This window comes from Bufo bufo, chromosome 2, assembly GCF_905171765.1.
Source record: "Bufo bufo chromosome 2, aBufBuf1.1, whole genome shotgun sequence".
Classification (NCBI taxonomy): Eukaryota; Metazoa; Chordata; class Amphibia; order Anura; family Bufonidae; genus Bufo; species Bufo bufo.
The window spans coordinates 256,897,498-256,912,877 of record NC_053390.1 but is presented as its reverse complement, the minus strand read 5'-3'; the positions used below and the strand labels follow the sequence as shown (position 1 = coordinate 256,912,877).

The 15,380-nt window shown below is 44.2% G+C and overlaps 1 protein-coding gene across 5 annotated transcripts in view; it reads right to left on the bottom strand.

Moving 5' to 3' along the window:
* Positions 1 to 13,563, bottom strand: part of PISD (phosphatidylserine decarboxylase) — a 63,337-nt gene extending 49,774 nt beyond the window's left edge. For 3 of the 5 annotated variants that reach the window (XM_040416461.1, XM_040416462.1, XM_040416467.1), the window contains exons 1-3: positions 13,414 to 13,563; positions 13,234 to 13,292; positions 12,946 to 13,124 (exon numbers count right to left, since the gene is read on the bottom strand). In XM_040416461.1, the coding sequence (XP_040272395.1) occupies positions 12,946 to 13,124; positions 13,234 to 13,292; positions 13,414 to 13,463 (288 nt within the window). In that variant the 5' untranslated portion in view covers positions 13,464 to 13,563. Of the gene's footprint in view, positions 1 to 2,136; positions 2,326 to 12,945; positions 13,125 to 13,214; positions 13,293 to 13,413 lie in introns of those variants that run through there. The other 2 variants (XM_040416464.1, XM_040416465.1) reach the window with 2 other exon arrangements.
* Between the last annotated feature and the right edge of the window lie 1,817 nt (positions 13,564 to 15,380).

Sequence of the window (15,380 nt, the reverse complement as noted above, 5' to 3'; positions counted from 1 at the left end):
GAGGGGGGGAGATCTGTGGATGGCACTGTTTAGGGGAGGGGGGAGATCTGTGGATGGCACTGTTTAGGGGAGGGGGGAGATCTGTGGATGGCACTGTTTAGGGGAGGGGGGAGATCTGTGGATGGCACTGTTTAGGGGAGGGGGGAGATCTGTGGATGGCACTGTTTAGGGGAGGGGGGAGATCTGTGGATGGCACTGTTTAGGGGAGGGGGAGATCTGTGGATGGCACTGTTTAGGGGAGGGGGGAGATCTGTGGATGGCACTGTTTAGGGGAGGGGGGAGATCTGTGGATGGCACTGTTTAGGGGAGGGGGGAGATCTGTGGATGGCACTGTTTAGGGGAGGGGGGAGATCTGTGGATGGCACTGTTTAGGGGAGGGGGGAGATCTGTGGATGGCACTGTTTAGGGGAGGGGGGAGACCTGTGGATGGCACTGTTTAGGGGAGGGGGGAGATCTGTGGATGGCACTGTTTAGGGGAGGGGGGAGATCTGTGGATGGCACTGTTTAGGGGAGGGGGGAGATCTGTGGATGGCACTGTTTAGGGGAGGGGGGAGATCTGTGGATGGCACTGTTTAGGGGAGGGGGGAGATCTGTGGATGGCACTGTTTAGGGGAGGGGGGAGATCTGTGGATGGCACTGTTTAGGGGAGGGGGGGAGATCTGTGGATGGCACTGTTTAGGGGAGGGGGGAGATCTGTGGATGGCACTGTTTAGGGGAGGGGGGAGATCTGTGGATGGCACTGTTTAGGGGAGGGGGGAGATCTGTGGATGGCACTGTTTAGGGGAGGGGGGAGATCTGTGGATGGCACTGTTTAGGGGAGGGGGGGAGATCTGTGGATGGCACTGTTTAGGGGAGGGGGGAGATCTGTGGATGGCACTGTTTAGGGGAGGGGGGAGATCTGTGGATGGCACTGTTTAGGGGAGGGGGGAGAGCTGTGGATGGCACTGTTTAGGGGAGGGGGGAGATCTGTGGATGGCACTGTTTAGGGGAGGGGGGAGATCTGTGGATGGCACTGTTTAGGGGAGGGGGGAGATCTGTGGATGGCACTGTTTAGGGGAGGGGGGAGATCTGTGGATGGCACTGTTTAGGGGAGGGGGGAGATCTGTGGATGGCACTGTTTAGGGGAGGGGGGAGATCTGTGGATGGCACTGTTTAGGGGAGGGGGGAGATCTGTGGATGCTGTTTAGGGGGGGGGGGATCTGTGGATGTCTTTGTGATTAATTACTCTGCTTTAATTATGTTCAATTTGTAGCAATAAAAATACATCCTACATATCAGATATTTACATTACAATTCATAACAGTAGCAAAATTAGTTATGACGTAGCAAGGAAAAAAATGTAATGGTTGGGGGTCACCACAACATGAGGAACTGTATTAAGGGGTCACGGCTTTAGAAAGGTTGAGAACCACTGTTCTATAGGGTAATCAGCTAATGGAGTGCAGTCTGGATGACAGAATGCCTGGTGTCGGCTGACATTGCAGACATAAATTATGGTGATATAGGTTATATCATTATATAGACTACACTCCGCTCCCAGAGAGATATGTAGTAATGTCCTTCTGATCTGCCAACAAAGTAGAGACATTATACCCTCAGCCCCAAATATAGTAGCCCTCCATATGTACTTTTAACATGTTCACTTTATGTTTTTCGTGGTAATGTATTGTTTAATAAAGAAAGAATAAAAGTTATATTTTAAATGATAAGACCAAAAACAGGAATTTATCGTCGCAGACTATTGAAATACCAATTTTGACCTCCTGGGTACAGAGGGTCATGTGAAATATTATATCATCATAAATTAGGCGCATCCTCCAGCAGCACAGGAGATATTAAAAGACAGGCGTAAAAGACCGGTCTTTGATAAATGACCCCCAGTGTATGGTGTGTTTTAAGTATTTTTTGGAGGTCATGTCCACATGGTAGCATTTACAGTGGCAGCAAAGTAAATCTCATCTGCACACTAGCCTTATTCTTCTGGTAAATTCCCATCCTCTCCAGCAGTAAATAACTGGGTAGACATTTTTCTGGGAATTATAACGCTAGCTATATAGTTATCACCACCCAGCTTTCCAAAAACTAGATATACTGTAAGCAAGAAATGTGGACCTTTAGCTTTGTCCAGCATTTTACCTTTTCTGTGATACAAGGCACACGTCCTTGCTAATTTATGACTCTGACCTCTGGAGGGGCTGGGAATGGAAAGAGGGGCCAGCCCATTCTGACAGCGGAGGAGAAGGCTGCAGATGCTGGCCTCCAGCTGTGAGCAACCCTCCTCGGCCATGTCAGTGCCCAGGTCATGCTGAGTTTAGGCTACAGGTCACGATCACAGCTTCCAGATGTCAAAGTTGGGTGGAAATGGGAAAAATAAATAAAAATGCAATTCCTCCACCGTTTTACAGGTTTTGTCCCTATGGAGTTCCCTTTGAGGCAAAACTGACACATGCCCTTTATTCTCTGGGTCAGTACAATTACAACAATACCACGTGTATCGTTTTTTTTTTATGTCTAAGGCTACTTTCACACTTGCGTTATTACTGGATCGGGCAGGGTTCAGCAAAAACGCTTCCGTTACTGATCATACAACCATCTGTGTCCGTTATGAACGGATCCGGTTGTATTATGTCTTCTATAGCCAAGACGGATCAGTCATGAACTCCATTGAAAGTCAATGGGGGACGGATCCGTTTTCTTGCTCCGCATCCCAGGACGGAAAGCAAACCACAGCATGCTGCTCTCCGGTATGAGAACGGAACAGAAGGCATTTTGGAGCACTCCGTTCTGTTCAGTTACATTTTGTCCCCATTGACAATGAATGGGAACAAAACTGAAGCGCTTTTTTCTGGTATTGAGACCCTATGACGGATCTCAATACCGTAAAATATTAACGCTAGTGAAAAAGTAGCCTAAATAGTGTAAAAATAAATTAAGACTTTGAAAAAAAAATTTTTTTTTACATCACCATAATCTGATCCCCATAACTTATTTTTTTTTTACAATCATATCTACTGAGCAGTGGAGGAACTCATTTTTTGCGGGACAATGTAGTTTTTATTGAAATCATTTTGGAGTTTGGGTGACTTTTTGATCACATTTTATTTAAAAAAATTTGGGGGTAAGAGAAGCAATGAAAAAATAGCTAATCTGCCATTTTGACCCTTTTTTACCCCGTGATGCCTATGATGTTCATATTTTTTGTTATTTATGTATTTTTTTTATTCCACGAAAAGGGAAGTGATTTAAATTTTTATACTTTATGGTTTTGTAGCTCATGTTTGTTTTTTTATTCTGTACCATTATGTTTCTTATAGATCCATATTAGTACTAGAATTGCTCATTTCTTAAGTTGGCCTGCCACCTGCTGGCCAAAATACAAGTTGCAGCTCCAATACACTGGGTCTCAAAAATCGACTTTTTAAAGGATAACTGTCACACTTAGACCCTAATTTAAATTTTCATATATGTAGTTACTAATAACATGATATTCCAGAATCAGTTACTATTAGACTGACTTACCCCATATTTAATAAGATTCAGCCCTTAGCAACCAGTCTGCATAAAACTGCAATTTCACTATTCAGTTAAGATGGCCGCCACTGCCCTCACCCTGAGGCTAATCCCGCCTGCCCTCACTAGCCAGTAACAATTGCCCCCCAAAAGTGTCAGTAACCAGAGCCCTCCCCCTAAAGGGTTAATCTCCTGCAGCACAAAGGAGTCCTCTTACCACATGTTGCTCTCATTTATACACTGAGCAGATGGCAGATCTCTCTTCCCTGGTGTGCGCTGCTTCCACTCTGCATCCTCCAGCTCTGCTGAGTGAGGGAGCGTCTGCCAAGCGCAGGGACAGGGAGAAGTGCACACAGCCCAGGCACTGTTATCAGCTGCTGGGGAGGACCTGGCTTTAATCATTTACCTACAGTCCCTGGCTGTCAGTAATCTGACCTTGCACGCAGCCTGCTTCTGCGTCCTCCGTCCTTCAACAGATAGACGGACCATGCCTAGCAACCCTATTTTAAGCACAGGTAAAAGCAGGCAGTACAGGGGACAAAAATGTGGAATTAAGGGGTAATTGAATACACAGTGAAAAGTTGAAATAGGGCCACAAAGGAGATAATAATCACCACAATCCAATACTCAAAAAAATAAATAAATATGACAGTTATACTTTAAAGGACCAATTCAGTTAAGTCATTTTATGCGGCTTACATAATAGAAAACACCAATAAGTGACCCCATTTTAGAAACTGCAGCCCTCTAATTATTAAAAACTAATTTTGCAAGCTTTGTTAACCCTTTAGATGTTTCATAGCAAAATGGAAGTGAAATTTCAAGTTCACTTTTCAGGGCAGATTTTCTTATTTTAATCCATTTTTCCAGTAACACTTTATGGGTTAACCGCCGAATAAAACCTCAATATTTATTACCCTGATTGTGCAGTTTACAGAAACACCCCATATGTGATTGCAAACTGCTCTATGGGCACACAGTAGGGCTCAGAATGGAAGGAGCGCCATATGGTTTTTGGAGGGCAGATTTCACTGGAATCATTTTCAGGCACCCTATACAGGTTTGCAGAAACGCTGTTTACGTGCATGGGATTCTGAAAGATCTGAAGCAGTTTTCGGCGTGGACTAATGCCAGATTGAACATGAGTTAATGGCCTAAGGTAAGTTCAAAAGAGCGTATTCAGTGGGAGAAATATGCTCAGTGTGTCAGAAATCGGGCAGGAACACAAAGCATTATAAGTCATCATATTGCCACGAGTCCATGTCATAGGAGCAGTATTCAGGATGGGATATACTTCTGGCACACTGACTATTTCTCGCATTGAATGCGCTCACGTGAAACAGACCTAACAGTAAATTCACACAGGTAGAAAAGCATTATAAATTGGCAGCACCATTTAGTACTTTATCAAATATTTTCCACCGATTTTTTTTTAACCAACAAACCATATCTGAAATGTCTTCAGTTGTAGTATACTTTTAAAAACACAAAATAAGCATCAAAACAAAGCAAAGGTTTTCCTAACACATCAGTAGTTACTGCACAGGCTGAAAAAATGGCTGTGAATGCACCCACTAATTTCCTGTATTAAGACGAAAAATATTTATCACCCTAACGGAAAGATAACCGCCACAATCGCTAAAATGAGAGTCCTTAGGAGTTTGACCACCACTCCATTTAACTACCTACTGATCGTGGGGGAGCCAACGATTAAACAAACAAACATCGATCACTAACCTGTGGATGGGTGATAATTAGGGATGAGCGAATTGACTTTGGATGAAACATCCAAGTCGATTAGCATAAAACTTTGTTCTAATACTGTATGGAGCAGGAGCTCCGTGCAGTATTAGAATGTATTGGCTCTGATGAGCCAATGTTATTGTTTCACGAAGTCTCGCGAGACTTTGCGCAATAACTTCATAAATTAATTTCTACTGTAAAAAACATTTCCCGAACTCGGGTTCGGTTCCAAGGTACCACTTGGAACCGAACCAGAGTTTGGGAAATGATTTTTTTACAGTACAAATTAATTTATGAAGTTAGTGCTCGAAGTCTGGCGAGACTTCGTGAAACAATAACCTCGGCTCATCGGAGCCAATACATTCTAATACTGTACGGAGCTCCTGCTCAGTACAGTATTATAAGTTTTATGCAAATCAACTTTGGATGTTTAATCCAAAGTCAATTCGCTCATCCCTAGTGATAATTGTTTTTCATGGGAGAACCCCTTCAAACGGAAAGTCTGACTTAATTAATCCATGTTTGACCATAGACAGGTGTATTGTACCTCGGTTTACCAGTGTTTTCTGGAACTAATCACTGATGATCAATGCTGATCTGCAGGCATCTTACCCCTGGGACCCCTCTGATCAGTACCATGAAGAGGCCGTGGCACTCCTACAATCGCTGTGTCCCCTTCATTGTTAACCCATATGGGAGTGTGGCAATACCAGATACTGAGACTCAGTCCTATTAACCTACATGGGACTAAGCTGCAGTACCAGGCACAGCCATCCTGTCTGGAATAGGCTTTATGCATTTAGGCGTCTTTCACACGGGCGTACCAAGTGCACACGCAGTTTCAGTCAGTTTTGACAACGGTTAGTTGTTATTATTTTCCCTTATAACATGGTTATAACAAAATGCTTACAAAAATGTCGATTGAGGGTTAAAAAAAAAAAAAAACAAAAAAAAAAAAAAACTGAAGATTAACTCATCCTCATCCACTTGATTGCGCAGTCCGGCATAGTCTTCTTTCAAGACCTGCAAAAGGACCTTTGATGACGTTTATCGGCGCTCACCACGTGGTGAACGCGGTGACGTCAGCGTAGGTCCTTCTGAATGAATATAGAAGATCCTTCTATTTTCATTCAGCAGGACCTGCGCTGACATCACCGCGTTCACCACGTGGTGAGCGCGATTACGTCAAAGGTCCTTTTGCAGGTCTTGAAAGAAGACTATGCCGGCTGCGCAATCAAGTGGATGAGGTGAGTTAATTATTATTTTTTAATTTTTTAACCCCTCCAAGGCACATTTTACTAAGCATTCTCTATTAAGAATGCTATTATTTCCTTATAACTATGTTATAAGGGAAAATAAATACAGTGAATTTACTTTAATGGGGTCTGGGGTTGCTCATCCCTATTATCTACTAGCAACCATGAGTGAAAATCGCACCGCATCCACACTTGCTTGCGGATGCTTGCGATTTCACACAGCCCCATTCTTTCTATGAGGCCTGCGTTGCGTGAAAAACGCTGAATATAGAACATGCTGCGATTTTCACACAACGCACAAGTGATGCGTGAAAAATCACCGCTCATCTGCACAGCCCCATTGAAATGAATGGGTCCGGATTTAGTGCAAGGGGCCTTACACTTTAGCTGAATTCACAAAAAAAAATAAAAATACTTGGCAGAAGAAAAGAAGCATACATACTGTACATTGTACAGGGCACAAAGGTTTGTATTGGGCCAACCCAACTTTTTCCAAAGAGTCGGTATTGTTGTGTGTTTTTTGTAGGATAAAAGGTATTGTCCCAAGATTAGGACAGATCTGATCCGTGGAAAGTGAACGCAGAAACTCCCACCATTCATAACAAAGGGGGCCCTGTGTACCCTATATGGTATTGTCAAAGAGACAACCGCTTTGCAGGGGTTATCCACAATTATTGTTTTTTTTAGAGATCCTCGCCTTTATGTGATTAAGCCTTTAAACAGTGATAATAAGGTTGAGAATATTCTTACCGGACCTGCGCTCCTCGGTAAACATTAGGTTACAGGCATTTCTGGATCACGTGCCATACATTCGGCACATGATCCTAGCCCGGTTACAACCCACAATGTATGCGAGCTGTGCGGATGCAGTCTATTAATAAATGAAACAAAATTGCAGATAACCCCTTTAAAGGGTTTGTCCAGGGACTAAGGGTCCATTCACACGACCGTATGTGTTCTACGGATCCGCAAATGGACACTGACACAGACACTGGCAATGTGCATTCCGCAATTTGCGGACCAAACATCGCCGGCACTATAATAGAAAAAGCCTAATATTGTCCGCAAGAATAGGACATGTTCTATTTTTTTGCGAAACTGAAGCACGGATGCGGAAGTGCGGATCCGATCCGCAAATGCGGATGCGGACAGCACTTCCGGCCCCATTAAAAATTAATGGGTCTGCACCCGTTACCGCAAAATTGCGGAATGGATGCGACCCATTTTGCGGACGTTGTGAATGGACCCTAAGGGTCTATTCACACGTCGGCAACGTGTTTTTGCGGATCCACAAAACACGGACAGCTGCAATGTGCGTTCCGCATTTTGCGGACCGCACATTGCCGGCACTAATATAATATGCCTGTTTTTGTCCGCAATTTTTTTACAGGAACGGAATTGCGGACCCGGAAGTGTGGGTACGCAATTCGTGTCCGGGCAGCACATCATGCTGCCCCATAGAAATAAATAGGTCTGCAATTCCGTTCCGCAAAATGCGGAACGAAATTGCGGACGTGTGAATGGAACCCTTATAACGGGAAGCTTACTTACCAGCTTCCTGCTCCTTCTCCCAGCCTTCGATTCTCCACTGGCTCAGCAAATGTCAACAACCGGTTTAACATTGCCGCAGCCAGAGCCGAGGCGGTGTCAGGCTCCATTTGCGTCATGACAAACAGTCACATGGTCTATGGAGAGCCCGACACCGCCGGAGCCTGTGGATTGGCTGCGGCAATGACAAACCGGATGTTGATATCACTGGAGCCCAGCGGAGCATCGCAGACAGAGAAGGATTGGGGAGCCAGTCCCGGTAAGCAGGGTAAGTAAGCTTCCATTTGCAGATCCTGTAGAATAGGGCTGCTTGCCAAAAAACTCCCCATTCTTGCACAACCTCTTGAAGGAGCGTTTTCCTTTTTTTCAAGGCAAAAGCACATGGCACCAAACATAGAAGACAAAAAAAAAAATTCTGACAAAAGAATGCCAACCTCATGCAACCAACTGATACCCTCTTTATTTTTCTTTAATAATTGGATCCATATTAAAAAGTAAATCAAACAGCATTCCTTAGGACACAAACAAGGTGTGAACTAAGTCCTAAACCTGCACACTACCTAAATGACTCTGAAAAGCTCAGTAACAGTGCTGGATTGACACGGTTACATGCATTAGATACAATACAGGGAAAACCTTTCCACACTACTCTCCTGGTCATATCTCACCAACTGTGCACTTGACCGATGCGATCACACCTTATCCCCAACCTCACCATAGTGTTTATCCCTGCCATCACCCCCATCCTCAAAAAAGCCTTCCTTGACCCTTCGTCTTTGTCTAGCTATCGGGGGGGGGGGGGGGGGGGCCCCCCGAAACACTTCTCCCATATGCCTCAAAGCTACTTGAACTGTCCTCCCACCACTATTACAGCAGAGGGTCTTAAAAAACACTTCCGTTTTGTCCCCATTCATGTCAATGGGGACAAAACTGAACAGTACGGAGTGCACCAGAACGCGTTCTATTCCGTTTGGTTGAGTTCCCATACCGGAGAGCAAACCGCAGAATGGAATGCAGAGGAAAACGGATCCAGCATGACACACAATGCAAGTCAATAGTGCCCGATCAGTTTTTCTTTACAAAATAGAATCCGGATCCGTTCCCCACTGACTTACAATGGTTTTAGTGTAGGATCAGTTCATGGCTAATTTATAGGTAATACAACCAGATTCTGTTTCATAACGGAGCAGCCGGTTGTATTATCATGACGGAAGTGTTTTTGCTGATCCCTGCCGGATAAGGCAAAAGCTCAAGTGTGAAAGAAGTCTAAGCCAGTTCTACTGTACACCATTTTGATAAGGACCCCATTAGTGTCTCCCACTCGCACACCACCTCCTTGTCACGTCCCCTATCAGCTGGTGTCCTTCAAGGGCTCTGTCCTAGGACCCCCTGCTCTTGTCAATCTACTTTATCACCTTTGGTCTGAGACAGCTCATAGAGTCCCATGGATTTCAGTAACACTTATGCTGACGACAGGCAAACCACTGTACTCTCCAGAATCCCACAATGCCTATCTTCTATATCCTCCTTCTCATGCTTTATAAAACTTCACATGGATAAAACAGATTATCCTTCCCCCATATACTTAACCCCCCCAGCAGACCTATCTATCACGATCAATGGCTGCGCACACTCCCCGGTCAACCAGATCAACTGCCTTGGAGAAACCTTTGACTCTGCCCTGTCCACCACCTGCCGCCTCCAACTTAAAAATCTCTTGCAAATCCGCTCATCCTCAAACAGGAGTCTGCAAAAATTCTTGTATACGCCCTCATCTTCTCCCGCCTAGACTACTGTAACATCCTCCTCTGTGGCCTTCTATCTAGCACCCTCGCACCCCTCCAATCTATCCTAAACTCTGCTGCCCGACTAATCCACCTCTCCCCCCCGTTTATTCCTCTGCCAATCCCTTCACTGGCTCCTCATTGCCCAGCGAATTCAGTTCAAAAATTCTAACTACATATTACCCCGTAAATCTGGGCTACTTTTCCGATACATCCACACAAGACCACCTTCTCTCGTCTCCTCTTTATCACCTCTTCCTACAATCACTTCTAGATTTCTCCCTTGCATACCCCACACTCTGGAACTCTCTACCCAACAATCAACTCACCTACAGTGGAATCCTTCAAAGAAACCTGAAAACCCACCTCTTCAGACAAGACTACTAGCTACAGTAACCCTTGACTGCTGCCTCTATACCGCCATGACCAGCTTCACCCTCTCCTACTGTGTCATTCTCACATACCATGTAGATTGTAAGTAGGATGAAGGATGAAACATCCAAAGTCGATTCGCATAAAACCTTGTTCTAATACTGTACAGAGCAGGAGCTCTGTACAGTATTAGAATGTATTCTACCTTGGAACCGAACCTAAGTTCGGGGGAAAAAATTATAATTTTCACAGTATAAATTAATTTGTGAAGTTATTACACAAAGTCTTGGCTTATCAGAGCCAATACATTCTAAGTTTTATGCGAATCGACTTTGGATGAAACATCCAAAGTCGATTTGCTGATCCCTAATTGTAAGCCCTCACGGGCAGGGCTCTCTCCATCTGTACCAGTTTGTAACTCCTCTTGATCCTGCTTAGTGCAATTGTCTGTATTATGTATGTGCACCCCCTATCATATGTACGTACATCGCCATGGAATGAATGGTGCTTTAACCCCTTCCCGACATATGACATAATAGTACGTCATGGCGGCAGGTGCTTTCCCGCATTTTTATGTACGATTACGTCATGGTGCGCGCCCGATCACTGCAAGGGTCTGGCAGTCACAGATAGCCAGGCCCCTGCTGTATCCGCATTGTTTCAAAAATGCTATTATTGTGTAAAACTGAAATAAATAAAAAGTATACATATTCGGTATTGATACGTCCGTAACGACCTGCTCACGTTAAACGCTGTAAAAATAAATGAAACCTGTGCCAAAACAACCAATTTTTTGGTCACCTTGCCTCAAAGTGTAATAATGAATGATCAAAAAATCATATGTACCCAAAAATGAATGGTACCAATAAAAACGTCAACTTTTCCTGCAAAAAATGAGCCCCTGCACAAGACGATAAAAATTAGAAAAATATGGCGTTTAGAAAATGGTTTTATTATGTAAAACTCAAACAAAGAAAGTAGACATATTTGATATCACCGCATCCGTAATAACCTGCTCTATAAAAATAGCGCATGATCTAACCTGTCAGATGAACGTTGTAAAAAATTTAAAACAAGTGCCAAAACAGCCATTTATTGGTTACCTTGCCTCACAAAAAACATAATATAGAGCGATTAAAAATCATATGTACCCAAAAATAGTACCAATAAAACTGTCACCTTATCCCCTAGTTTCCAAAGTGGGGTTACTTTTGGGAGTTTCTACTGTAGGGGTGCATCAGGGGGGCTTCAAATGGGACATGGCATCTAAAAACCAGTCCAGCAAAATCTGCCTTCCAAAAACCATGCAGCAGTACTTTCCTTCTGCGCCCGTACATCAGTTTATGACCACATGTGGGGTGTTTTTGTAAACCGCAGAATCAGGGTTATAAATGTTAAGTTTTGTCTGGCTGTTGTGTTAAAGAAAAAATTGGATTAAAATGGAAAATCTGCCAAAAAAGTGAAATTTAGACTTTTATCTCCAATTTCCTTTAAAGGGTTTCGGTCACCTGAAAAATGGGTATTATGCTGGCTGACATTAGCGATGTGCTAATGTCAGCTGAACATAACTATATTAGTGCCATCTCACTGCCTGAAGCCTTTATTGAGAAAAACTAAGTTTTATAATATGCTAATTAGCCCTTAGGAGCAGGGGGGGGGGGGTGTTGCACCTGCTCCTAGAGGCTCTATTTGCCGACCTCTTTTCACGCCCTTCTTCTCTTGATTGACAGGGCCAGGGCAGCGCTGCTCTCCTCCCGCCGGCCGTGTCTGCAGTGTAAATCTTGCGCAGGCGTAGTGAGGAAGCCAGCAGCCGCTGAGCATCCTTCCCTCACTGTGCCTGTGCCAAATACTGAACGGCGCGAGATTTACACTGCAGACATGGCTGGCGGGAGGAGAGCAGGGCTGCCCTGGTCCTGTCAATCAAGAGAAGAAGGGCGTGAAAAGAGGTGGGCAAACGGAGCCTCTAGGAGCAGGTTCAACGACCCCCCCCCCCCCAGAGGCTAATTAGCATATTATAAAAGTTAGTTTTTCTCAATAAAGGCTTCAGGCAGTGAGATGGCACTAATATAGCTATGTTCAGCTGACATTAGCACATCGCTAATGTCAGCCAGCTTAATACCCATTTTTCAAGTGACAGAAACCCTTTAATTTTTGTGGAACACCTAAAGGGTTAATAAAGTTTGTAAAATCAGTTTTGAGTAACTTGAGGGGTGTAGTTTCTACAATAGGGTCATTTATGGGGTGTTTCTATTATTTAAGCCCCACAAAGTGACTTCAGACCTGAACTGGTCCTTAAAAAGTGGGTTTTAGAAATGTTCTTAAAGATTTTTTAGAATTGCTTCTAAAATTCTAAGCCTTGTAACGTTCCCCAAAAAAATAAAATGGCATTTACAAAATGATGCCAACATAAAGTAGGCATATGGTGAATGATTAGTAATATCTATTTTATGAGGTATCACTTTCTGTTTTAAAAAGCAGAGACATTAAAATGTTGAAAATTGCTAATTTTTCAACATTTTTGGTAAATTTGGGATTTCAAATTTATGACGACTAGCATGAAGTACAATGTGTCACGAGAAAACAGTCTCAGAACGGCTTGGATAAGTAAAAGCGTTCCAAAGTTATCACAACATAAAGTGACACATGTCAGATTTGCAAAAATGGCCTGGGCAGGAAGGTGAAAAGTGGGGTTAATAGCGTCCTACCACATAAGAGAGCAGGAAGCGCCTTACCTCCCAGGTGTAGGCTACTCTTGGCGGAACCTCTAGCCCAAGTTTCTGTAGCTGGCGGTCCTTGTAGCCCTCATACTGCTTGTAGCCGGCATAGCCCCCGCCGCTGCCCAGCAACAAATAAAGGGGTCTGACCCGGACGCCCACAGCAGCAGACGCAGCGTATAGTCTTCTTCTGCCATCTGGAAAGAAGGACAAGGTGACATGAGCTCATGTAGTCACCATACATGTCCCTGACTACTTGTGTGTTGTGTCACTGTCACACTACTCACAGACAGGAAGTACACTCACTGGAGTGGAAGCTCTTGGTGGACACCCCGCTCTGGAGTAAGCGTCCTGCCTTCAAGAAGCTAGAACCAGAAGAAAACATCGCATCAGACACTACATTACTACTCAACCCACTAAGAATTGTGACAGGCGGCACACTCCACCCTACATGTCCCGTGAAGGCGCCATATACCGGATTCTTACCCGTGTAGCGAGTGCTGACAACTACAAGCCCTCCATATGAACAGCGCCATCTTTCCGTCCTCATGTATGCCCTAGGCAAGACGGTAGATGCTAGAATGGAGTTGTTAGGAGGAGGTCCGTGACGTCACTGGTCACATGCGCCTTCATGGTCACTGACGTCACTGAGCTGACAGCCAACCACGCGCTCCTATTCGCCTCACCTTTTGAAAATCCAGGGGAAAAGTTGCGCCCGCCCTCTAGTGTTCATGGGGGTGAACTAGAGCGCCATATTATCAGAGTCTGGAAGTGGTCATATAGATAGTGCAATGCTTGCTGACAAGTGGACAGTGCTTATGATGGTGCTGAGTTTTCTTATTTTTGCTGTATATGCCGTTAGACATGTCTTCCCGTTTTCTCAGGTGGAAAGAGAAATAGAGGCAGATGTCTGAGTGACAATAACAGAGGGGCAAAATTACCAAGCTACCTGCAGATGCCATCAATCTGGCTCTTGGGTCCTGTCCTGACTCTTGGTTCTTCAAACCTGGATCTTACTTCAGCATCCAGATTTTTGTCTTCGTGGTCCCTTGTGATAATGACTCCTGTCCCACAGTTTTACTTCACTGTCCAGAGTTCTGACAGCTGGTTCAAGCATTGCACTCCATGGTTGTCGCCTATAATCCTGAGCAAAGTCTTTACTTTGCCATGCCCAAGGATCCAAGAATGCCTGTGTTCCTCGTCCTCAGCTCTTAGGTCACTTTAAGTGTCAATTCCTGGTCCAGTGTCCACACACCTGGTTTTAGCTATGCACTATACCCAGGGTTTGGGTCTTGAATTGGCTCTTCAAACATATACAGTCACTTCAGCATTCAAAGTTCTGACTTGATGGTCCTTGGACATAGTGGCTCCTGGGCACCTCACAGTTTGTCCTCTGAATGTAGGGTCCTTACAACTAGTTGTAGTGCTGTACGCCATCAGTTTCTCAGTTTTGTTAGATGCGCTTCGAAACATTCCTGACTCTTGGGTCCATGATTCTCCTCTTTGATGTCCTGACCCTTGAACTGCACTTCGCCACCTTGGCATCTAAGGACCTGACACCTGGTTCCAGTGATGCATTATATCTAAATTTGGGGTATTAAGCCTTGATTCTTCAAACATGTATCCTGCATAGTGTCACCTTAGAATCCTGACTTTTGTCAACAGGGAATCTTTTAAAATTGTCTCCAGTCCTTTGCAACACAAATGACTATAGGATCCTGTAATGCTCATCTTCCCAGTACAAAGTTCCTACTTCTACATCTCTCACACAGTCATGTGTGGGTCTATGGCTTTGAGACCTGGTTCCAGTGATGCACTCGTCTTTATTTTAGGTCATGACTTCTAGTTCTTTAAAACAGAATTCTGTGTAGTGTCACTTTTGTATCCCAATTTCTATATCCAGGGTTCCTTGTCACAATGCTTCCTGGTCCAAGGTTTTGACTGATGGCCTTTGCAACATACCGTAGTTCCTTGCATTGTCAACTCTGAATGCTGTGTCCAGGGAGTTGTTTCCAGACATGAACTTCATTTAGGTCTGACTCTTGAGTCTTCAAACATTACTTCTGCGTATTGTCATCTCAGCATCCAAATTCCTCTCTTCATGGTCCTTATAACAATTACTCCTGTGTCCCTGACAGTTTAACCTTGGGGACCAGGGTACTGACAACTGGCTCCATTATTGCATTCTATAAGTGTCATCTTAGCATCTTGAATTTTGTCTTCTAGGTCCCTTGTCACAAAGCCCACAGATCCTAGGTTTTGACTGAAGAGCATCCCAAAACACCTGACCCTTGGATCTCATGAGCCTCCTGACTCATGAGATCCAATATGGGACACGTCAGGAGTGCTGTCAAAAAGAATCCCAAAATACTTTGTTTTCCTGATATCAGCCACTATTTTTTCTTTGACGTGGTTCCCCAAAAGGCAAATTAATTCATTTTGAATCTTTGGAG